The sequence below is a fragment of the Talpa occidentalis genome, unplaced genomic scaffold, assembly GCF_014898055.3.
Source record: "Talpa occidentalis isolate TD23 unplaced genomic scaffold, MPIMG_talOcc4v2.1 talOcc4.3, whole genome shotgun sequence".
Taxonomy (NCBI): Eukaryota; Metazoa; Chordata; class Mammalia; order Eulipotyphla; family Talpidae; genus Talpa; species Talpa occidentalis.
The window spans coordinates 100,929,829-100,956,216 of NW_023603184.1; the positions used below are offsets into that span (position 1 = coordinate 100,929,829).

Here is a 26,388-nt window from a genome sequence, read left to right on the forward strand (position 1 = left end):
AAGTAGGACAAAGTATTGATTGTTTCCTGAATTTTGGAACACAGGGGTAATTATCAGGTTCATCTAGGTGAGATGCAAATCTCACCTAAGGGATATAACAAAATGTGATGCTTCAATGCAGGAGCAGATAAATGTCAGTGAGTTTCGTAAGTAGGGCATCAAGGCTACCCATAGTCCATAATCTCATTGCATTTTCTTTAAATCACTATTTGTGGATGTTTATTTTCTGTCCAGTCTGGCAATCCTCTGTGAATTGATACATATTATTTAAAGTTATTATTATTTATCTGAAATGCAGCTCTATTGCTTATATGTGCCATCAGTTGCCTTGTTCAGTTTCATACAGGACAAGAATGAACAGTAACAGTATTGTAACATTGTTATTATTCTGAAATTTTTACAATTCTTTGGATTGGCTAGAGTAATTCCTCTGTACTGCATATCTAATTTACTGCCTTGAGAGACTCAGGTGATTTTAGCCAGAGGTGTGTGCTAAAAGACTGCCTCTCAAGCCTATTTATAATTGGAAATGATCAACAAATTATAACAGTGTAAGAGGTGGATAAAACTGGACTACCTTGGCACAGACAGAATATTTCTCAGTTTTTCGTATTTCTTAAAATCCTTTTATGTTGCTAGAGGTTGAAAATGGGTTGATTTGGGGGTTGATTTGTTTGTTATTCCAACTACCATAGAAGTTTGTAAATCTTATTCAGTAAATTTTAGAAAGGATTCCATTTTTCTCTCTTTTTGTGTTCTTAGTAAAAGAGAAGAAATCCTGCTGTGCTTTAATGTATTTCAAGTGTCTGATTGCTGTGTGATTGAAGATGTGATGTATCACAACCTGTATGATTGATCTCCAAATTTGTAATTATGGAAAGATGATGGGGTGGGGAATTCAGTTTTTAGATTAGTAGAAGTGATATAAATAATAAATGTGAAGATATGAGCAGATATGCCAACCAAAGGAAGAAAACAATTAAGAATTCATTTGTGGGATAAGATCACATGGACTATGAAAACTATGTATTGAGTAATACTAAGTGAAGTAAGTCAGAAGGAGACAGGTAAGTACTAAATTGCACGGTATCACTAGTACATGGAATATAAAGTAACTAACTTAAGAGTCAGATAAAGACTAACTTATAAACAAACCCTTGATAACTGAAGAATGAAGCAGCTCATAAGGTGGGGTGTGAAACAGCTGGGGAAGGGTAATAACAAAGAGGGAAGGAAGCACAGAGGGAAGGGTGAGTTGATGGTAGGTGTTGTATGGTGGCAGTACCTGATGGGGTATCCAAATACCACCTCAATTAAAAAATAAATTTAAAAAATTGTAATAAAATAAAAATATCCAGCATTAAAAAAACTATATAATAACAACTGTGTACATAACAGCAATTTTTCACTACTACTAAATAAGTGCAATCATTGTCACAAATGACTGATGGATAGATGAGCTGATTTTGGGTTCCGATGGTTAAAGTGACACATTTGTGTTGTTTATTAGAAGTCAAAGCATAACCACTACCATTACCACACCTAAAATATTCAAATTATTCCTTAATGTTTTCAGATATCTAGTGAGTGTTCAGATTTTCCCAGTTGCCTCTTAAATGGTTTTTTAGGGGTGATTTAGAATTAAGATGCAGAAAGGTCATCATATGGCATTTGATTGTTATATCCCTTAGGTCCCTTTGTACACCTGCCCCCACATCTTTTTCTTTTTCTTTAAACTTCTCTGCAATTTGTTAATTGAAGAAACCTATATTATGAGTTTTACTAATTACATTTCTCTCTGTGTTCTGCCCATTCTTGGTAAACCAGGATCTAGAATTTTGATCAAGATTTAGGTTCATTTTTTTGAGGGGGGCAAGAAAACTGTAATGGTGTTTTATACTTCTAGTTGCAGCTTAATAGGAGTTACAGAATGTCTCTTCTCCTTTAGTTAATGTTAGGATTGATCAGTGGGTTCTGATTTCTCAGCCCAATCTGTAATTTTTTGTCAAATGTTTTATTGAGGACTAAAATATATATTATCTGTAGATTCAAAAAGGAGCAAGCCACATTATCTTCACTGTCAAATGTGTCAAACTTGGCATACATGATGGAGATTAATGAAGTATCATGAGACCAATATGGTTCCTGGAAAGCTTCTACCATTTAGAGTAAGGTCTTAGATATGTGAAAAGCAAAGCTGTTCATGTTTAGTTCACATTTGTATTTCATTTGTGGTACATAGTATTTTAAGTTTAAAACAAATAAAACTAATTCTATTTGTAAGTTTCCCATCTCCCAACTTTGTCCTTTCAGTTTTCAGAAATTTTACTTAAAAAATTATGCATTTTGGAAGTTACAATTTTTTTAAAAGATTTATTTATTTATGCATACAAGAGCTGAGGTGTAGGCCAGAGGCATGGGGGGTAGGGTGAGAGGATTCACCAGAGAAAGAGTGGGGAGAAGAACAGGTGGATCTACTGAAATACACTGCTGAGGGGAGCAGCAGGTGAGACAGGAGAGGTCTGCTGTGCCATGTATGTCAGCTCCTTGGCCAGAGATGGAGCCCATGCTGCAGTGGTTGCCAATAGCTACATAGTAACTGAGACTTAACCCCTTGTGCTACCAGGGAGGCCCTTGAAAGTTATACTTTTATCTGAGCAATAACTAAACTTTATTTTTTCTTCAGTTGCTGAGGTGTGTTAAATTTGTAGAAGATAACATCTCCACTTTGCACAATATAATTTCTGCCTTGTCACTACTTTCCAGCACCTTAACTGCATTTTCAGAACCTACCTCATTAAAATCTTAGGATTTCATTACTTCCACCATAATGAATCATTTTTCAAAATCTGTATGAATCTTTCTTGCAACTTGAGGAGGCTTCCCTTTCCTAGTGGTCCATGCTTACGCTTTATCTGGGCCTGCAGTGAAAAAATATGCTAGTTGGATTCCTGCAAATCCAGCCTTCAGTGATTTTTTGCAATGCACTTTAATCATGTTCACTTCCAGTTACTTCTGTCTGTCCTTAGCACTTAATTCTTGCAACTTGATTTTCAAGACACTTTGGTCGTACTTGTCCACCTACTCTTTAATTTTTATGAAGTATTTTTTTCTTTTCAGTGTATATTTTTCAGAAAGAGTAACCAAATAGACCATTGGTTTTGAAGTCAGAAATAAGTGTTTATTCAATACCTCAGTCTGTCATTTTAGTCATGATAGATGTGAACAAAGTTGTTTGATCTATAATCCATGATGTGACTTTGTACATTCTATCATATTTAGGCTTTACTTTTTTTTTTTAAATCTCTTTACACAACTACCGTATCTAGTTTATAATGGGCCTAATCCTTTCCTCAGCTTTGGGCAGAACTCTTCGTGTACTACTTCTGTACCTCCAGTAGTAGCTACACTTCCTTCAACATGTGTGATCTCATCTTCAAAAACATGGGTTAGATGGAAGAGTACATTACAGACATGAATATGAGATAAAAACACATTTCTCAGGGCCTCCCCGGTGGCGCAGCGGTTGAGCGCTGGGTTGTGAAGCTGCCAGCAGCTTCTGCAGCGCCGGTTCTATCCCCGGCTGCTCCCCGGCCACCGGAGGAGGGTCCCACATGGTGCGCAGACCTCTCCTGCCGCCCGCTGCTCCCCTCAGCAGTGTACTTCGGTCCTTCTGCCTGCTCTGCTCTGCTCCCCGCTCTGGCTCTGGTGAATTCTCTCACCCTCCCGCGCTTCTGACTGTACCCATTGTTTGTATAAATAAATAAATAAATAAATAAATATTTTTTTAAAAAAAAAGACATTTCTCAGTTCTTGCTCACTGTGAGTGGTTTTCACAAGGCTAGCAATATCCACCGCATTTAGAAAGGCAGGGATTTTGCTTGCTGGTTTGTGGTGGCAAACAAAGTCAAACCTTTCATTTGGTACAGGTACTCTGCTCTCAGTAGTGCAGAATGGGAAGTTTACTGCTAAAGCCTGATTATTGATTAATGCATTGAAGAAGGTAGATTTCCCAACATTTGGTAATCTAGCAATACCATTTTCCATTGAGGATCCAAATTTTCCAGTGATTGGATGTGATTTTTTTCCCATTACTTCCTTTCTTGCAGAGCATTGTGCTTAGTTGGGTGATGACACAGTGTACTAGTACAGTGGAAAATGAGTCCTACTTTCTAGGATAGGCAGGGAGGAAAGAGGAGAGAGTGTAGACTGGCCCGCACAGCTACTGCTGCTGTGGAATTAGTGAGCCTAGTTTGTTTTTTACAAAGTTCCCTGCCATGGTGAAGATTTTAGCAGCTATTGATTTTCACTGTCTCGATTCATTATTTTATTAGGGCTTAGAAAATGATCATATTCTAACTATGTTATCCTTTCATATTTTAGTGAGAGTTCTTCTACAGTACTCTTAAAAAGTTTTAAAGAGCAACTACACTTGTATCTATATCTAGAAATGTTTTCCAGAGATTTTTCTATTGAAGGGTATACTGTGGTCAGGCAAACTTGGGAAATACTGTATGCTGTATTTCTTGACAATACTATACATAATATCTTAAAAATGTCCTATAGTAAAGAAATCTGAAACTTTGAATAGCTTAAGGTTCATTGGTTAAATCTAGAAAACTGTTATTGAGTCATGCTAATTTGGGAAATTTTGCCTACTTTAATTCCCTGTCATTGCCTTAATGTCTAAAAGTATATCAATGATAATTATGTGTCTCCCCAAAATAGTTACATATAGATTTTCCTTTTCTTTCTTCCTTAAAAAAATTAGTATTCCCCCCCCCCCCCATCAACTCTAGCTGATATTGCTTTAAACCTTGAAGATATTTACTGTTTTGCAACTCAGGGCTAATCAGCAGCTTATTACTGTCATTGGGGATCCAGGTTTTTTAAAAACTTTTTTTATACTTTCAGTCTGTGTTTCATGATTAGGGAAAAAGGAGTTAATGTTGGCTAGATGTCTGTGTCTGTTAGTTTCATTCTTCATTTCTCCCCCTCTGCTACTGTTTTGTACCAAAATATTTTGTTTTGTCTCAGGTTTGTCCTTTTCATTTTCTCCTCTCACTTTAAGCCTTCATCAAGTCATAACCTAATCTATGACAGTTGACTATTTTCCTGCCTGTAATAATTTCACAGTCTAGTCTAACCTTCACTCATATATAAAATTCTGCTTTATATGTCACTCCTTTGCTTAAAATAGCTTCTTTCTGTTTATAGGCTTTAGTGTAGAGCCTTTAGCTTGGTGTGAAAGTTTTCCACAATGTGGTCTCTACTTACATTGCCAGCCTTATCATTTCCATTGTGGTGGGATTTTCACTGACAAGCTCATCTGTGAGCACTCATATAGTACTCATATAGTATAAGCTCTCATATGGTATAAGTACTTCGTGACACCATAGTGCAGGATTTGATTTTCTAAATTAATTTTTTAAATGTCTATTTTGTGTCCTTATATTAATAACAAGTTTTGATGAAGACCTGTGTTTAACTCCTTTATTTATATCCTCTTCATACATATTCAGTTTTAGTAAATTGGTTAATGGAATCATACTCTGTTGTTTTTGTAGGAAAGATGTTATAGCTAATCTCTTAAATTGTATGTGGGTACATATGTTACATATGTATGTATTTACATGGGTTGCTTTTGAAATTTTCTTCCTTATGAATCTGAGCTTTTTCTATAGCAATATCTAACTATCAAGCTATGAATTCAATACTCATCATAATTCAAGAGCTTGGAGAAGAGTTAACTTTTTTTTTCTCTTTTTTGTGTTCATTATACCTTTTTTCATTGCTAATTTATTAGGAATAATATGGACAAATTCTACTTGGTATAGAGGATTCTACTTCAATTTTAAGTGTAATTCTTAGTTTTCATTGTTACGAAGTTTAAACTGTAGTAGAGCAATTTGGAAGTCTTGTTAGATTGTAGTTGTTTATTCTAATCATTTTTTATGTCACATAAAACTCTTTAAAACTATTTTGAACTATATGAAACATTTTCAATATATAGAAAAGTATGAAAATAATTAACAAATACTTTTGTATTCACCTGAGTATATATTTGCTTTAGAGCTTTCTTCCAGTAAAATCTAAAGGTTATCCTCTCTTTCTCTTTTAACTCTCCAGAGACTACCATTATCCTTAAATTCCTGTGTCATATACTTGCATGTTTTTGTACTTTTATTACATTTAAACTATGTATAAGTATATATGTATATGCACACGTGTATATGTTACAATATTGTTTTTGTGTTATAATTTTACATAAATGATTTACATAAGTGTAACCTTTTGCAACTTGACCTTTTCACTTACCATGTTGCTAATATAGACTACTTTTTTAATTCCCAGCTACTGTTAAGCATTCTATAACATGATTAATCCCTATTTTGGTTATCTATTTCTTTGTTGATGGGCAGTTAGATGTTTTACTTTTTTCATTTTTTTCCCAAGGTGCTGCATAAACAGCTTTGCTTATATCTTTTCTTTTTAAATAGATATATTAGAATTTCCTTAGGATAGATTTCTAGGAGAGGAATTGCTGGGTTATACAGTGTGCTGTTTTTCAGCATTATTAGATTAGTTAAAATTGCCTTCCAGTGGTTTATCAGTTAGTTTACTCCCAGTTATACTTCCACCAGGAATTTGAGTTCCTGTTGTTTTCCTTATCTTCTTTTCTATTTATTTTTCTACTTGTGATACACACACACACACACACACACACATACACTTGACCTATTTACTGGATGGAAACATATTTTTAATATTTGCATTTTCCTTTGCAACATATGTTAATATGTTTTTAGGTCATTGGCTCTCTTCTTTTTTTGAACTACTGGTTACTATTCTTTTTTTCTTTTCTCTTTTTTTTAAGATTTATTTTATTTATACAAGAGCTGGGGTACAGGCCAGAGGCGCAGGAGGGTGAAAGGATTCACCAAAGACAGAGTGGGGAACAGAACAGGCAGACTGATGAAATACACTGCTGAGGTGAGCAGCGGGTGAGGCAGGAGAGGTCTGCTGTGCCATGTGGGAATCTCCCTGGCCGGCTGGGAATTGAACTTGCGCTGCAGAGGCTGTGGACAGCTTCACAGTGCTGTGCTCAACCTGCTGCGCCACCGGGGAGGTCCTGTTTTCTATTATTTTTGTTTTAGCTTATTACATTTTAAGAATACTGTGTATATTCTACGTATGTCTATTGGTTATACGGCTTTATAATTTCATCTTTTAGGCTAAGGATTGTTTTTTTTTTAAACCATGTAATACATAATAGTGTTGTAGAAAGTTTTAAATTAAAACTTTAGCTTTCCCCCCTACACTTGGTAGTATTTATCTTTTTATTTATTTATTTATTTATTTTATTTATTTATACAAGCACTGGGTACAGTCAGAAGCATGGGAGGGTGAGAGAATTCACCAGAGCGGGGAGCAGAGCAGGTAGAAGGACCGAAGTACACTGCTGAGGGGAACAGTGGGTGGCAGGAGAGGTCTGCGTGCCATGCGGGACCCTCCTTCGCCAGGGATCGAACTGGCACTGCAAAGGCTGTGGGCAGCTTCGCAACCTGGCGCTCAACCGCTGCACCACCGGGGAGGCCCAGTATTTATCTTTTTAAAGCAGTCCTTTATCTTGGTTTAAAATATGTTTACTTTTTCCTTCTAAAAGATTTAAGATTTTGTACTTCATATTTAGGGTCTTTTGTTTACTTGAAATTTATTTTTACATATAATGTGAGAATTATGCATAATTTTGTCTTTTGTAATATGAGGATCTAATTCTTCTAGTGCCATAGAAGAATTCTGTAGAGAATTCCTGTTAGGTATTGAATGGAATCACCTTAAATTTGAGGACATTTGCAGAAGATATGTATAAGGATATACATTGCAATGTTAGTTGAAGTAGGGAAAATTGGAAGCAATATTAGTAAACTATTCTTTAATCATGCAGTAGAATAATTTATGGTAGAAGAACAGTAGAATACATGTACTGTCATCTTTATAGTATTAAATCTACCTATCCATGAGAGTTGTGTAAGTTGTTTTTCCTTTCAGTAAAGTAAATTGTGTATCTTTTGTTAGATTATTAGGTTGGCTTTTGGGTCAGTTACCATTTTTGTTCTGCTATAAATGGTATCATTTTTAAATTTACTTTTTCTAATTACTTGTTTTTGATTTCCCCCCATATATTATTAAAGTTTTAAAATACTATCATTTTTTAATATTGATCACACAACCATCTGGTATCTCTTCTATTGGTTAACCTGTAGATTTTCTTATAACTGCTTATTATATCTCATTAGTTTACATGTATCTTATTTAACATTCTCAACAACCTCTAAGGATTGATATTATTATCTATATAAGTAAAGTACAGTCTCAGGGAAGCATCATATCCAGTCACACAGCTATTATTGTTATCCCTTTTTATCCACCTTCTGTGTTCTTAGTTTCTGATGCCTCTGTTGATATTGCATACTAGCGTAAGTTAAGAAAAACTACAAAGAATTTGAGTGCGATGGGGAAGATTGGAGTCGAAGGAATACTTATGGCTAGAAGGAACAGAAAACACAAAGCTTCATAGATGTGAAAAGACATCATGTAATCAAGTATGAGAGAAGTTTTGCCCTCATTCTTGAATAATATTTTACAATATTGAGCATTTTGATTGACATTTATTTTCTCTTGCATGTTGAAGGTACTATTCTGTTGTCTTCTGGTCACTATTGTTGAGAAGTTGTGTTCTTTAGTTTCTGTTTTCGAACTGCTATAACATATTGGATTTTCTCATTTTGTCTTCTAAAGTCACTCATTTTCTGTTCATTCTTTTTTTTACTGAATTGTGATTACCATAGATTTGTGTAATCTGTTGTCCAGATTGTCTGTTGAATTTTTAATTTGAATTAATGTATTTTTCATTCCTAGAAAGATATACCTTTAAAAAGTTTATGTCTTATTCTTTTACTAGGATTTCAATTTCTTTTATGCTTTTAATAATTTTAAACTTTTTTTTGTCTTCAGAATTTTTTGTTCTAGCCTGTAAAGTTCTTTTTTTTTTTTTTTTTGAAGTAAAGTACTGTTTATTGTACCTGCTGACATTCTTGATAGATTATTTGTGTGTTTTGGAATTTTGCAGTGTAAATTCTTTAGTGTTTTTATCTAAGATAGAGTGGAGTAGGAATATTTTTTTCAGAGAGAATGCCTGAGATTTGGGTTTGGAAGTGGACCCCTCTGAATAGTTTTCTACCAGGAGTCACAGACACCATTGATTTAGTGCCAATTTAGAAATTTCTGGCTTGGGGAGTTCTAATGCCATATTAATATTCCATTATACTGATGTTCTTGTGGACAAAACTGTAAGAAACAAGGCCTTTTATCAAAGGATTGAATTAGAGTGCTTGACCAATGCAGTTGCACCTGATTTTGAAGGCATTTTTTGGAAAAACTTTATGAGGTATAATTGATTTAGAATAAGTTGTACAAAGTGCACTGTTTGGTAAAATTTCACATATGTATGTACAGTAAAACTATCACCATGGTCAAGATAGAAAACAGTAACCATCCTTCAAAGTGTTCTAGGACCTCTTTAAAATCACTGTCTGCCGCCTTTTCCTTTGCCCCTTCCAAACTCAGCCACCAATGATCTACTTTCTTTTGTTATAGATGAATTTGTTATAGATGAATTTGTATTTTTTAAAAGGTTTATTTTATTTCTATTTATGCAATAAAATACTTGTATTTTATTTATGAGGGGGTGGTGAGATGATTCACCAGAGAAAGAGTGGGGAGCAGAACAGGCAGATTGACTGAAATACACTGCTGAGGGGCGCAGCGGGTGAGTCAGGAGAGGTCTGCTGTGCCATGTGGGTCACTTCCCTGGCTGGGGATCAAACATGTTACAGCAGTTGCGCATCGCTTCACTGTGCTGACACTTAGCCCCTGTGCCACCAGGGAGGCCCTAGCTTGGCTTCTTGAAGGGAGTTAGGAGGAGATATTTAAAGGGTAAGTCCATGAGGAGGGGAGAAGGAGGGCAGCCTTATATAGTTTGTTCTGGGTTGGACTAAGCCCAAGCATATGCAGATGGGTTGCATTCCAACTATGCATTGGAGCAGCTTTCTCTCTCCAGGAAAATGTGAGATAATCATAAGTCAGGATCTTCTATCATGGTGTTTCTTGGTAAGTGTGGTGGGCTAAATTGTTTGGACTTGGGTCATCAGCGCCTGATTTAGTCCCCCTGTTCAAATAGGACATGGTACAACTCATCCTAGCAACTTGCAGTTTCTTTTCCCTAGGCTGTCTCAGTTTTCTGCTTCCCCCCCCCCCCTTTTGTGTTCTAAATTTCATTGATATATATGTGCTCCTTTATTTTCTTTCTACCTGCTTTAGGCTTAATTTTGTCATCTTTTTCTGCTTCCTATGGTGGCACTTTAGACATTGATTGTGACTTTTTTTAATGGAAGTATTTATGCTATGAATTTCCCTTTAAGCATAGTTTTAGAGACAGCTAACAAATTTTTATGTTTTTACTTTTATTCAATTCAAAATATTTTCTGTTTTCCTCTTCAGCCCATCAGTTTTTAGAACTTTTGGGGATTTTCCAGATTACGTATTAGTAATTTCTGGTTTATTATGTCATGGTCAGAGAATATACTTATGTAACATCAATTCATTTAAATTTGCTAAGTTTTCTTCCCCCCCCCAACCCCCCCGGATACTTTTATAATCCAGAATATAGTCTGTTTTGGTGAAGGTTCCATGTGCTCTTGAAAAAAGTATTATTTTGTTCTTGGGTTTATATACTGTAGATGTCAGTGAGGTCACATTGGCTGGTAGTGTTTAGTTCTGTATTCTTACTGGTTTTCTCTCTGCCAGTTCTATTCATCTGAGAGAGAAATATTGAAGTCTCCTCCAAGTAATTGTGGATTTATCTTTTTATCCTTACAGTTTGTCAGTTTTGGTTCTTGTATTTTGAATTTTCATTGAAAGGTGTACATTTAAAATTGTTACATTTTCTTGGTGAATTGACTCTTTTATCATATGATGTTCTTTTTGTTCCTGATAATATTCCTGTTCCAGACTCTACTTCGTCTGATATTAATGGAATCACACATATTCCTTTTGGTAATTAGTATGGATACATTCATTTTAAACCTTTGTTTTAAATTGTTTGTGTTTTTAAATTATTTTATTGCCCTTTCCCCCCAATTATATTAATGAGGTAAAGTTGGTTTATATCATATTTGTTTTAGGGTTATAGGTTCAAGCCTCTGCAAATGTATGTTTTCACATCTTGCCCATCACCAAAGCCCCACGTGTTTTAAAATTTTTTTTTAAGATTTATTCATTTATTTATTTATACAAGCACTGGGTACAGTCAGAAGCGCGGGAGGGTGAGAGAATTCACCAGAGCCAAAGTGGGGAACAGAACAGGCAGACTGATGAAGTACACTGCTGAGGGGAGCAGCGGACGGCAGGGGAGGTCTGCGTGCCATGTGGGACCCTCCTCCGGTGGCCGGGGAGCAGCCCGGGAATGAACTGGTGCTGCAGAGGCCGCGGGCAGCTTCACAACCCAGCGCTCAACCGCTGTGCCACCGAGGAGGCCCTTAAGTTTGTTTTTAAACAAGAGCTCTGGCTAGTTTCATTAAAGAAAAATTTTGCATAATTTACTTTTCACCATTCTGTTTTGACATGCTTCTAATGATATTATTGATATGGTAAGATTTGTTTGTCATCTTGCTATTTATTTCCTACTTACCCCATCTATTCTTGTTGACTTTTAAGTTACTTTCTGTCTTCTTTTGGATTGAGGATTTTTATGTTTCCATTTTACCTTCTTTGTTGGTTAACTGTTTTATTTTACTGATTGCTTTATATTTATTTTTTACTGATTGCTACATATATTTATATATACTATATACATATAGTATATATTTTTAACTTACCACAGTCTATCTTCAGTTGTGTATGCTGCTTCATGCATAATAATACTTTGATTTTTTTCTCTCCCAGCTTTTATCCTACTTCCATACATTTTATTTTATTTTTACATATATCATTTACCCTAAGTACACTATTGTCATTTTTATTTACACAATCAAAAATTTCTTAAAAAGATTTAAATAATAAAAACACTCCTGCACTGCTGGTGGGAGTGCAAACTGGTCCAACCACTATGGAGAGCTGTGTGGAGAGTCCTCAGCCTGCTAAAGATGGAGCTGCCATATGATCAGCAATTTCACTCCTAGGTATTTACCTAAAGGACACAGAAACATTAATTCAAAAGGGCACCTGCACCCCTATGTTTATAGCAGCACTATTTACAATAGCTAAGCTATGGAAACAACCCAAATGCCCCAAAATGGATGACCAGATCAAGAAGATGTGGTACCTCTACACAATGGGCTATTACTCAGCAATCAAAAAAGATAAACTCATGCAATTTGCAGCAACATGGATGGAGCTGGAAGGGCTCTTGCTCAGCGAAATAAGGCAGCAAGAAAAAGAAAAATACCGGATGGTCTCACTCATAGAAGTAATTTAGAAAACCTAATAAAGGACCAGAAAAAAGACTAATTATAATAAAGTAGAAATCAAAATCAACAAGCAACTGTAAACCAGAGACCTACTGTGGGGGGTGGAGGGGTCAGAGAAGGGAGTAGGATCAAAACAAGGTTGGTGGGAATTGTATGGGGACTATAACCAAGATGAAAATGCATACATTGTGCAAAAAATGAAAAATTATGTAAAAATATATAAAATAAAATAAAATTAAAAAAAATAGCAACAAATCTTAACCATCAAGTTATCATTTGAGGGTTCTTTGTTCCTTTGCATAGGTCCATGTTTGCATCTGCTATCATTTTCCTTCTGCCCATATGACTTCCTTTAATGTTTCTGGTCATTCACATAGATTTTTTTCATTTTTTGGTATGTCTTAAAATGTCTCTCTTTTTCTATTTTGACTTTGTATTTGAATGATAAATTCTCCAGATACAGGATTCTAGTACTTTAAAGATGTTGCAGTGTCTTGCTTGCTTTGTTTCTGAGAAGTCTGTTGTCAATCTTTTCTGTGTTTTTCTGTACTTTTGTGGCTGCTTTTCAGATTTTCCTCTTAACTGTTTTTGAGAAATTTGATTGTGATGTATCTTAGTGTAGTTTTTCTTTTCATGTGTTGTGCTGGGGTTTGTTGACTCCTCGAACCTACGATTGTATAATTTTAACCAAATTTGGAAAAAATTTGATTATTCATATATTTTTCTGTCTTCTACTTTTGGGACCAGCACAGGCATGTTAGATTTTATGAAGCAAAGCTCACTGATTTTCTTTTCATTTTTTGGACTCTTTCCCCTACCCGTTGTTTCTTCTTTTCCATATCCTCTGTTGCATTCTTCTGCCTTTCCAGCCTGTCAATCTAATCCATTGTATTTTTAATCTGAGATATTATAGTTTAATCCTAGAGTGATTATTATCTTTTTGCTAGTGCAGGGTCTTATAAAAAAATGCAGCTCAATAAAGTGAATAAAGCAAAAGGGACGTGTACTAAAGCAAAATGCAATAAAGTGAGATATGCCTGTAATTATTTATTGTCAGAGGGCAGTATTGCTTAATCTCTTCAGATCTTAGACTGCCTATTTGAAAATGTACACATAAAATTTTTAAAAAAATTAATTGAGGCAATGTTTTATAATACTGTATGTTTTTGAGTATAGATTTACGTCTAGTCAAATGTGTCACCACACTATGCACACCACCAGTAACCCTCCACCATAGTACATTGGAGACCTCCTCTACTCTTTGTCCAATCTCCCACCCTCCCCCTTATGTAGCCTCAGTTCTGCAGTCAGAATTCAGGGTTTTGTGTTGGTTTGTTTTTGTGGTTTTGTTTGTTCCTTTACTTAGTTTCTTTATATTCTCCATATGAGTGAAATCATCTGGTATTTGTCTTTTTCCTTCACCTACTTCACTTGTATTAATCCCTCCAATTCCATCCATGTTGTTGCGAATGGCAAGATTTCATTTTTTAAGAGAGTGTGAGTGTGTGTATAAGTAGCTCAGTAGTATTCTTTTGTATATATATACCACATCTACTTTATCTACTCATCTTTTGTTGGGCACTCAGGTTGTCTCTGTACCTTGGCTATTGTAAATAGTGCTGCACTAAACATAAGAAATGCATATATTCCTTTGAATTAGTGTTTTTATGTTCTTTGGATAGACACTTAGGAGTGGAATTGCTGGATCATATGGTAGATCTATTTTTAGTTTTTAAAGGAATATCCATTCTGTTTTCCATGGAGGCTGCACCAGTTTTCATTCCTACCAATAGTGTAAAAGTTTTTGTTTCTCCACGCCTTCATCAAAATTTATTGTTTCTGGTCTTCCCCTCCCCCCCACGCTCATTAGATATGAGGTGATATCCCATTGTAGTTTTGATTTAGATTTCTTTGATGATGAGTGATGTTGAGTACTTTTTCACTTATCTGTTGGCTATTTGTCTTTGGAAACATGTCTTTTCCCATCCTTCCCTCCTCTTTTTTTTTTCCTTTGACCAGAATTTTTTTTTTTGGGTAAGTTGTGTTAGATTTTTATATATTTTGGGTATTATCAGATAAATGGTTTGCAGTTGTATTTTCCCCTTCCTTAGGTTGCCTTTTCATTTTGTTGATGGTTTATGTTGCTATACATAAACTTAATATAGTTCACTTGTTTATTCTTGCTTTTGTTGCCTGTGTTTTGTTGTTAAGTACGAAAACTATTGCTAAGAGCAATAAAGAGGAGCTTTCCCCGTGTTTCCTTCTAGGAGGTTTATGGCTTTCGGTAACATTTAAGTCTTTCATCCACTTTGAATTAATTTCTGTGAATGGTAAGATAGGAATCCAGTTACATCCTTTGGCATGGGAATATCTATTTTTCCCAATTTATTGAAATTTTCCCAATTTATTAATTTTCCCATTTATTGAAGAGATTATCCTTTCCACTTTGTGTATGTTGACGCTCTTGTCAAATATTAATTGAGCATATATATATATGTATGAGTTTATTTCTGAGGTCTGTTCTCTTCCATTGATTTTTGTTTTCATGCCAATACCATTCTGTTTTGATTACTGTAACTCTAATATTTGAAATCAGGAAGTGTGATGCCTAGAGCTTGTTCTTCTTTCTTTTTTTCTTATTTTAAAGATTTATTTATTTTATACAAGAACCGGGGTACAGGGCAGAGATGCGGGATGGTGAGAGGACTCACTGGAGTCAGAGCAGGGAACAGAACAGGCAGACTGACGAAATACACTGCTGAGGAGAGCAGCGGGCGAGACAGGAGAGGTCTGCCTCGCCATGTGGGATTCTTGCCAGCCTGGATTGAACCTGCACTGCAGAGGCTGTGGACAGCTTTATAGTGCGGTGCTCAACCGCCTGCACCACCAGGGCGGCCCAGCTTGCTCTTCTTTCTCAAGACTGCTTTGACTCTTTGGGGGCATTTTGTGGTTCCATAGGAATTTTAGGATTGTTTTTCCTATTTCTGTGAAAAATACAATTGGAATTTTGTTAGGGGTATCATTAAATCTATAGGTTGCTTTGGGCAGTATGAGCATTTTAACAATATTAATCCTACCCATTCACAACATGGGATATCTTTCTATTCATTTGTGACTTCCAATTTATCAATGTCTTAATCGTTTTCAGTTCACAGATCATTCACTTCCTTGGTTAAATTTATCCCCTGATATTTTATTGTTTTTTAATGCTATTGAAAATGTGATGGCTTTCTTAATTTTTCTCTCATATATTTCATTCCTAGTATATAGAAACAATTGATTTTTATATGTTGATTTTTTAAAAAATATTTATTTATGCATACAAGAACTGGGGTACAGGCCAGAGGTAAGGGGGGGTGAGAGGATTCACCAGAGACAGAGTGGGGAACAGAACAGGCTGACTGACCGAAGTACACTGCTGAGGGGAGCAGGGGGCGAATCAGGAGAGGTCAGCTGCACCATGTGGGTTTCTCCCTGGCCGGCCGGGGATTGAACTTGTCTTGCAGAGGCTGCGGACAGCTTCATAGGTTGTGTCTTAACCCCTTTGTGTGTACGCCACCAGGGAGGCCCCGTATGTTGATTTTGTATCCTGCAACTAGTTATATTAGTTCTAAGTTTTTTTGGTGGGATCCCTAGGGTTTTCTATATATAAAATAATGCCACCTGTAAACAGACTGTTTTACTTCTTCCTTTTGTTTTAGATGCCTTTCTTTTCCTTTTCTTGCCTTTTTTCTCTGATTAGAACCTCCAGTGCTTTGTAGACTGAAGTGATGAGAGTGGGTACCCTTGTTTTGTATCTGATCTTAGGGGAAAGATTTTTAGCATTTCACTAATGAGTATGTTAGTTGTATGCTTGTCATATATGACTTTTATTATGTTGAAGTATTTTACCTCTATACTCAGTTTGTTGAAAATTTTAAAACCAAATAGATGGAAATTTTGTCTGTTGAGATTATCATGATTTTTATCCCTCATTTCATTAATGTGATTGATTTGTATATGTTGTTGTTCCGTTCTCACATCTAAGGGATAAATCCCACTTGGACATGGTGTATGATCTTTTAATGTCCTGTTACGTTCAGTCTGCTAGAATTTTGATGAGAATTTTTGCACCAGTATTCATTGGAAATATTGGCCCATAGTTTTCTTTTTTAGTGTCCTTATTTTCCTTTCATATTAGTGTGATGCTGGCTTTGTAAAGAGAGTTCGGAAGTAGTCCCTCTTTTTCAATATTTTGGAAGAATTTGAAAAAGATTGATTATTAATTCTTTTTAAGTGTTTGTTAGAATTCATCAAGAAAAGCTATTTGGTCCCAGACATATCTTGGATGAAAGGCTTTTGATTACTAATTCAGTCTCCTTATTTATTACTCTTCTGTGTAGATTTTCTGCTTCTTCATTGATTCAGTTTTGTTGATTGTATGTTTCTGGGAATTTATGGTTTTTCTAGGCTCTATGGTTTTTCCAGTTTGTTGGCATATATTGTTTATAATAGTATCTTTTAATACTTTTTATTTCTGTTACCAGAGTCAGGATTTGGCTGCTAGCAGCTTAAAAGTCGAAAATTGATTGATAAGAGCTGTGGGAGGAAATGAGATTTAATTGGGAGCTTGCAGCCTGAGTTGATGGTGGACTTTGTCTCAGTGACTATATCCTCAAAGTGGGAGAAGCAGGGAGTTACATCCAAAGAGCTAATTGGGGATAGAGATTAAAAGGGTCTATATCAGCAGGATTTCAATGAAATGGGTGGGGATTTCCAGGAACTGCATTCACATCATTTTTTCTTTTCTAATTTGGTCTTGAATGGATCTGTCAAGGCACTGGTGGTTGTGTCTTTTACTATGGTAATAAGGTTGTGGCTTAAACCATGTCTGATTTTTTACTTCCATCTTGGACTCAGGTGTTTTGATTGGTTTTCTGATTTTGTCTGAAAAACAGGAGCAGAGCAGGGACTAACCAGACAAGGATGAGGGACCATGGTTATCTGAGTAGTGACAGTACTTTTCTCTGTTTATTTCCTGCTCATTCTTGAAGGGCAATGGGTGGAAGTCTGTCTTCTGAAACTGCTTTCTGTTGAATGGGGAACAGAATGGAGGCCCTTAGTGGAGCATAATCTTTGATAATTTAGTTACAATGTGTCTCAGTGATTCTCTTTTTGGGTTCAACCTATTTAGGGACTTTCTGACTTCATGAAACTGGATTTCCATTACTGTGCCCAATTTGGGAAGTTTCAACCATTATTTCTTTTTAAAAAAGATTTATTTATGCATACAATTTTCTGTCAGTTGTGCTTAAATGAACCTTTTTTATTTTTTATTAATTTTTAAATTATATTTATTTATTTTCTTACATCATTGTTACTTTTTGGATAGAATTTGTTTTCTTCCCTCCACTGTAGTCCCTTTGGTTCTGTCAACACCATGGCACCTGTGATCCATCACCACAGCCCTTCATGATCTTCCCTTCCTGCTTATTTTTTTAAAGATTTTATTTATTTATGCATACAAGAACTGGGGTACAGGCCAGAGGAGTGGGGGGTAAGAGGATTCACCAGAGAGAGTGGGGAACAGAACAGGCAGGCCGACTGAAATACACTGCTGAGGGGAGCAGCGGGCCAGTCAGGAGAGTTCTGCTGCGCCATGTGGGTTGCTCCCTGGCCGGGGATTGAACTTGTGCTGCAGTGGCTGCGAATAGCTTCACAGGTTGTGTCCCAACCCCTTGCCACCAGGGAGGCCCCCCTTCCCTGTTTTGAAACTCTCCCTCCTCCCTGCTGTGTGCGGAAGATCTATGGTCAGCTTGCAAGTTTTGTCTCTTTGTTTGTTTGCTTTTCCTGACCCTTTGTTTGGCTTCTCTATATTCCGCATTTAAGTGAAACTATTCAACATTTAGCATTTTTCTCCTGACTTATTTTGCTTAGCACAGTCCCTTCCAGCTTCATCTGTGTTGCAAATGGCATGAGTTTATCTTTTCTGATTGCTGAGTAGTATTCCATGTTTTAACCCATTCATCTGTTTTGGGGCATTTCAGATTGTTTCCATATCTTAGCTATTGTAAATATAGTGCTGCAATAAACATAGGAGTACAAGTTTCCTTTTGTCTCCTTGGGGTAGATTCCTAGGAGTGAAATCTCTAGGTCATGTGGTAGATACATTTTTATTTTGAGGAACTTACCACATAGCCCTTAGTGGCTGGATCAGTCTGCCTTTCCATCAGCAGTGATCACATTATTGTCAGTATTTGTTGTTTTACAATTTTTTAATATGTACCATTCTAACAGTTAAGAGGTGGTTTCTCATTGTGGTTTTGATTTGCATTTCCCTGATAATATGTGATGATTGAATTTTTTTCAATATGCCCATTGGCCATTTGCATTTCTTCTTGGAGAAGTATCTATTGAACTCTTCTCTGCACTTTTTGATTGGGTTATTTGCTTTTTGTTGTTGTTGTTGTGTAAGCTCTTTGTAGATCTTTTATATCAATCCTTTATCAGATGTATGGTGTGCAGATATTTTCTCCCATTCAGTTGGGTGCTCTTCATTTTGGTTGCTGTCTCTTTTGCTGTACAGAAACTTAAATGAAAAAATTTTAAAAGTTGAAGTGAAATAAAATTTGGAGTGCTCATTTTATCAACTGTTTCTGTAATTCTATTTAACCATTTGGTATTGTCATAACTTTCTGCCTCTACTAAGGCATATTTACCCTTTTAATCATTCAAAACTGTTAGTTTACTTGAAGAAAGTTTCTATGACCTGTGAAACTGCTAATGTGAGTATAGTACTCCTGCCTCATTTTTTCTTTGGAAACATATTAGTTATCTAGAAAGCTTGTTTTCTATTGATTTGGGGAGAGATCTTTAGTGCCTGTTTTATGTACAATTGCATTTGTCAGGCCTCTTGACACAATGCTTTGCCTCCTGCATGCCTAGCCATCTCCTTGACTTTTGCCCTGTAACCTAAATATTACCTCTTTAGAAACCCCTTTCCTGACAAGTGTAGTGAATACTTTCTGCAAATTATGTTGTCAGATTATTTTCTGATAGCTTAGATTCATATTTATTTTTTATTTTATTTTATTAAAATTTGCTTCATGTTTTTTTCCCTCTCTCTCCTTTACTTTCTTCCACCTTCACCTAGTAAAAAGTTAGCTCCATGAGAGCAAGGCCCCTATATTCTTCAGGCCCAAGTCCAGGCATATCGTAGTAGTTTTCAAAAAGTACGTGAAAGACTGAAATTATTAAATGGGTCATGGTTATTCATTAATTGAAATAATTTTTCATGTTCTATTAGTTTAATTAATCAATTAAGTCTTCATTATTAACTACTTGCTTCATAAGAGACTTTTCCCTCCATGCTATGTTCAGGCAGAAATAGAGAAAATAATTTTGTTTATCCATATTACGGTATGTTACAACAATATCAGACAGTCCTACATTTATTTAAAGTAGATCACAGAACTTGGTTCTTTAGTTTATTAATTTTTCCAATCCACAACCATCTAATACACTCTGGTAACCCTAGCCCCTGGTTTGCTTAGAACTTTATTGCTGTCCTTTGGGCTTAGTTCCAGGTTGAAATTTCACTCCTTGTAGTCACTTGACACTCTGTTCAAATTGTTCTTCACTTCGTGTCCCATAGTTGTTTTGAATTGGTTTATTTCCTACTCAGAAAATATGAGAGCTTTCTAAGCCTTCCTTTATCTAGTCCTCTCTTTCTGCTTTTCTGCAGTAAAGTTTTTCATTGAAAGTTTCATTCTATGTTTTCCCATTCTTTGCTTTATATATTTTTTCTTCATATTTTCCCTTGTAGGTACGCTAATTAAATTATCTCAGATTGCCACTAGTCCCACTGTCACACCGGCCAGTTTTTTTTTTTTTTAATCTTCATAAGCTTTTAAAATAGAAATGGGAGCATTTTAAACTTCCTTGATTTTACTTAGATTTTTGTGTACCACAGCTGCAAGAGGTTGTTAAATTCATACTTGCTTTAAATCAAGCTTTAGATTTTAAAGTAGAATACTTCGTTTTTCTAATATGTCAGATATGGAAAATGATATTTGGGTGGGACACAGAAGCAACTGAGGATGCTTTGAGACCCAGCTAGTCTGTCTGCCTTGAAGACTGAAGACATCCCAATCCAACTGCTAATTTAACAGTTGGAGGCTTTGCCTAAAGACTGGATAGACTTAAGCAGTGTGTTTACTCTTGAATGTTTTATTTTGTATGTTTATATTTTTCTTAAGAAAGAGTTGTGGTTTCATTAGATTCTCAAAGAGGTTCATAATCCAAAAGGGTCTGCTTTTAATTGTGGAACTAAACTAAATGAATAACTTATAGTTTGGTTTTAATTTAAATTTTTTCTTTTTGGTTGCAGCTACACATATATGTTTATTATAAACAATTCAAACATTGCAGGTAGAATTAATGTAGAAAGTAAAAGCATGCCATATACCACTCCTAGTTAATTTTCACCAAATTTGGCATATATTTCTCTATTTTCCATATATATATATATATATATATATATTAGCATGTTCTTTCCTCTTCTTCCTCTAAAATATTTTTGATTAAAGAGATTGTAATGTATCTACTACTATATAGTTCTTACTTAACTTTCCTTTGATATGATTCTACTATAGTACTTACTGATCTGCTTCATTCTTTTTTAACAAATGCAAAATATATTATGGATCTACCATAATTTGTTTAGCCTTTATTTATTACTGAACCCATGCTTTGTTTCTAATCTTTTTGCTTTGCAAAATGTCTTACAATGAGCATCATTGTAGATATAGTATTCTTGCAAACGTAGGAGTATTTTTATTTAATAAATTTCTAGAAATAGAAATGGTGAATGAGTACTGTGACCATTTAGGGCCTCCCTGGTGGCACAAGGGGTTAAGATGCAACCTATGAAACTATCCACAGCCACTGCAGCATGAGTTCGAGCCCTGTCCAGGGAGCTACCCACATGGTGCAGCAGACCCCTCCTGACTCGCCCACTGCTCCTTTCAGCACTGTGTTTCAATCAATCTGCCTGTTCTGTTCCCCACTCTGTCTCTGGTGAATCTTCTCACCCCCCAAACCTCAGGCCCGTACCCCAGTTCTTGTATGCATAAATAAATAATTCTTTTAAAAAAATAAAGTGTTAATAGTTATCAAAATGTCACCAAAACTGGATTTTTTACACATCTGTGTGTTTGATAACAAAAGTTTCTGAACCTGTTTGCCAATAATGGGTTTTAAAATGAATTTTCCCTAATCTGCAAGATGAAAAAATCATTTTCTTGTTATCAGAATTTTTCAAACATACACAGATGTTAACACTTTAAAATTGCTTATTAATGAAAAATTTTATTTTCAGGTTTACTGATTTTTTTTCATAATATGCTCTTCCATTTGAACTTTAGACTTAGTTTATGATTAAGTCCAATGTGATTTAAATCTAAATGCAAATTAGGTGGAACTTGTTTTTTAAAAAAATTTGTCTTTTCCATTGGAGAATGTTTCTTTCTCTATTCAGGTCTTTTATGATTTTCAGCTAAAATAGTTTCTCATCCTTCCTAATAATTTTATTTCTAGGCATTTTGCATGTGATTATTTTATGTTTGGTCACAAAATAACTCATTTGTGATTATAGTATGAATATAGAATAGCTCATTTTTACTCAGGCATACCATTCATGCTTGAAGTATAAACAAAATATGAAGGCTTGTATATACTTAAGTGTATACACTTGTCAAATAAACTTCAAGTATTTATATCACTTATTTTATACAGTAAGTTAGAACCAGTTAAGAAATGGAAAATGCATATTCTTGGGAAATGATCAGTGTTTATTTAAATGGTTTATAAAGGGCAGAAGTAATAAAGTAGCATTTAAAGTAATAGATTGCAGTTAAAATGTATAAATCCTGTAATGAGATTTTCTTATTGTATTGTAGCTGGAACTTAACTGTTACGGTATTTTATTGGGAAGAAATATTCCACAATGCCATTATTAATTTAAAGTCTGATTAAAATTATAATCTTTTAATTTGGTGCCTTAAAAATCATAAAAGAATAATACATTGGCTTCAATATTAGCCCATTTCAGTTTATTGATATTGTAAATAAAAGTAATATTTTCTTGGCAAACTAGACATTACATTTTTTTCTTTTTCATATTTCAGGTTTTGCAAAAGACATCAAATTAAATCAAGTTCAAATATTCCCTGTGTTCCCAAAGACTTACTGATGATGTCTGAATTTGTTCTTCCAAGATTTATTTTTTGTCTTATTCAGTACTTAAGAGAAGGCTATAATGAACCAGGTATGTTTAATGCACTCATTGTTAGTACTCTTTTTAGGTTCCCAATGTAAAAAGTTTAGCATTAATAATGAGGTGAATTTTTTTCAGATATGTTTAATACATTTTGTGAGATGATCATGAAATACAAGCTAAATATCAGTTATGTATTTTCATAGATATCTTGTAATAGGCATGTTTCTGTACTCTCTGCTCTTTAGATTATAAATATTTTTGGTCAAATTCATTTGACTTTTTGCAGATGAAGAAATGTTCATTTTATGGGGTTGCAATTATGTCATCATAGAGCAGAATTAAGAAGTCCTGGCAATGTTTGAATTTAACTTAGATTTTTAGATGATAAACTACTATTTCACTAATCTCTCTTTTTAGAGGTTTTTATTTTCCTCCATTTGTAAAATTTATGAGAGGGTTAACTTGCTCACTTTATTACTGATAGATTTATGGGTATAAGCATCATGTTAATATTGAGAAATGAAACATGCACATTATAGATATTCTTTTCAAGATTCAGTTGCAGTCTTGATTAATATATTTTAATGAAGTATTTGCACGTAGGTGACATCTATTACTGTTCTCAGTCTGATTTTGTGGAATTACAGGTATCAATTAGTAATATGAAACATTTATTTTTTATGATGATTTTTACCTTTTTTTTTTTTTTTTTTTTAAGATTTATTTATGCAAGCACTGGGTACAGTCAGAAGCGCGGGAGGGTGAGAGAATTCACCAGAGCCAGAGCAGGGAGCAGAGCAGGCAGAAGGATGGAAGTACACTGCTGAGGGGAGCAACGGGCGGCAGGAAAGGTCTGCGCGCCATGTGGGACCCTCCTCTGGTGGCCGGGGAGCAGCTGGGGATCGAACCAGTGCTGCAGATGCTAACGGGCAGCTTTGCAACCCAGCACTCAACTTGCTGCGCCACCGGGGAGGCCCCGATTTTTACCTTTCTAATAAACTTTAATTTTTTATCATGAAAGGATTGCAAATTTTCCTCTCCGTATTACTACTTGTGCTCAGTGTTTATTTTTTCTATCTGTGCAAGAAGAAATTACTGCATTATTTTTATGTAGCGATCACTGTTCAAAATTAAAGAACAAAAGATCATCTCATCTGAGGTAATAGAAGCTCAGACATCTGGTGATACAACAATTGTCTTGAGTTGCATTTCTCATTTCACCTATAATTCTCAAACCATCACCAGAGCTCCTGTCAGAGCACTTGGAAACCAAGTGTAATTTTTTTTTTAAAGGTTATTTATTTATACAAGAACTGGGGTACATGTCAGAGGCGGGAGGGTGAGAGAATTCATCAGAGAGAGCTGGGAGCAGAACAGGCAGGCGGACCAAAGATACTGCTGAGGGGAGCAGCGGGCAAGACAGAAGAGGTCTGCAACACCATGTGGGAATCTCCCTGGCCGGCTGGGAATTGAACCCACACTGCAGAGGCTGCGGACAGCTTCACAGTGCTGTGCTCAACCCGCTGTGCCACCGGGGAGGCCCCGAAGTATAATTTAAATAACTACTAAGTTACTACATAATTTACTACTGAGATTATAAAGATGACTAACATATAGCATTAATTTTTTACTGTGAAAGTAAGGTTTTTTTGGTTTGGGTCCCAAGGACTCAGGTTTATCTAAAATTTCATTTACAGATTATCTTTTTTGCTTGAATGATTTTTGCAGTAACACTGCATTGTAACTTTTAAGTTTCAGATGTGCATCATTAAAAATCAACATGTGTATACTACATTAAGTTTACCACTAAAAATTCAAGTCTATTGGCTTATCCTTGACAAGTTTATGAGTTCTTTTTTGGGTAGGAAGTATATCTTATTTAGTTTTGCTTCTCAGTGTAGATGCTGAATAAATGTTGAATGAAATTGATGTCTCTTTTCCTGGGCACACAAGCCCCCTGTTAACTCCCTTATGTGCCTTCTTCTTTAAACCAGGTATAGTTAAACTCTAAATCTCTTCTCCATTCACTTCTTCCTTTTAGATCCCAATTTCTGTAAAACATCTCTTTTCCTTTTAAATATCCTTTTCCAGTTGTTGTCCAAGTTTTCCTCTCACCCTCTAACTCTAGTAGGCATATCTTGCCTAGTATTTTTTAATTGTTGAGTAAAAACATTCATGTTTGTCAAAACAATTATTTTTCATTTTAGTTGGTTTGACCTTCAGCTATCATGACTGTATTTTTGGACTATGACAGAGGATGGGTTATTTGCTGCACAGGTTTAAATTTAGAGCTGACATAATTTTGTCCTAATATTTTTACATTACTTTCAATTTATTTGAATTCTACTCTTGTTTTATTTTAGGGAGTGATCTTAACTTTTTCTTAAAATACTTTTTAATTTTGAAATGATCTTATGTTTATATTTATATTTATATATTTGGAAGTACAGGGTCCGTAAACTAAATGCTTTTTATGCAAATTAAATGCTTAATACTTTTGGAAGTCATTTCTTTTCTCCATCACCTTTCAGGGAACTCAATTTCTCAGCAGGTCTAGCCTAGGTTAAGTGCTAGGCAGATACTTACTTTCTAAACAGAGTTTTTATATTAGCCTTTATATTATAAATTATTGTCATTTGAGTCATTGTAATTTTAAGAAAATAACATACTGTTGTTCTTAGCAAAATATTTTAAGGAAAGTTAATTTTATATATGTGTGTGTCTATATATTCTTTTAGCAGCTGATGTGCCATCAGAAAAAGATCTTAACAAAGTCCTTCAGTTATTGGAACCTCAAATTTCCTTTTTAGAAGATCTAACTAAAATGGGAGGAGCAATGCGGTCTGTTCTTACTCAGGTTTTGACAAACCAGCAAAACTACAAAGATCTGACATCTGGTGAGTAAAATGTTAGACTAGGAAAAAAATAAAAATTTACTTATTATTATACTCATAAGAAATTGTATTTTAGAATTTATAAGCAAAATACAGACTTTTTTCATAGATTGCTAGAAGCTGGAAGTTCAAAATAAAGACTTTTTTCAAAGATTGCTAGAAGCTGGAAGTTGTTAAGAGTACTTATTTTATGGATGAGGCAATTGAGCTCCAGAAAAATTAAGTGACCTGTTAAAGATTTCACAATTAACTTATTTTGGAGTTGTGGCTAGAACACAGGTTTCCTATCTTTAATTGTGACATAGTCATAATGTTTGAATGTATTTGCACATTTATATTGTATTCCTAATTAATTCTTGAACTGAAAATTATTGTAGAGTGGTATGGTAAAATTGAAAAATTCACTGGGTAAGTTTATTATTAGATTGGAGACAGTAGGTCTGTGAATTTGAAGAGAGATCGATAGCTTATTCAATCTAGAAAACACAATAAAGCTTCAGAGACATATTAGACAGATTGAAATGATATAACATGCATGCAGAAGAACCTCAGGAGGATAGAAGAGTAGGAATAGGGTAGAAAAAATACTTGAAAAAATCATGACTAAAATTCCTCAAGTTGGATGAAAACCATGAATTATATCTCTAAGATACTTAATTTCAAACAGGATAAATATAAAGATTAGCACAACCAGGCACCTTCTAGA

The 26,388-nt window shown here is 35.0% G+C and overlaps 1 protein-coding gene and 1 pseudogene across 3 annotated transcripts in view; one reads left to right on the forward strand and one right to left on the reverse strand.

The window, feature by feature from the left end:
* Positions 1–26,388, forward strand: part of UBR3 (ubiquitin protein ligase E3 component n-recognin 3) — a 146,768-nt gene that overhangs the window by 3,139 nt on the left and 117,241 nt on the right. For 2 of the 3 annotated variants that reach the window (XM_037523504.1, XM_037523505.1), the window contains exons 2-3: positions 22,697–22,836; positions 25,527–25,685. In XM_037523504.1, coding sequence (XP_037379401.1) covers positions 22,697–22,836; positions 25,527–25,685 — 299 coding nt within the window. Of the gene's footprint in view, positions 1–22,696; positions 22,837–24,684; positions 24,783–25,526; positions 25,686–26,388 lie in introns of those variants that run through there. The other variant, XM_037523506.2, reaches the window with a different exon arrangement.
* On the reverse strand, positions 2,672–4,047 carry LOC119254145 (obg-like ATPase 1; annotated as a pseudogene).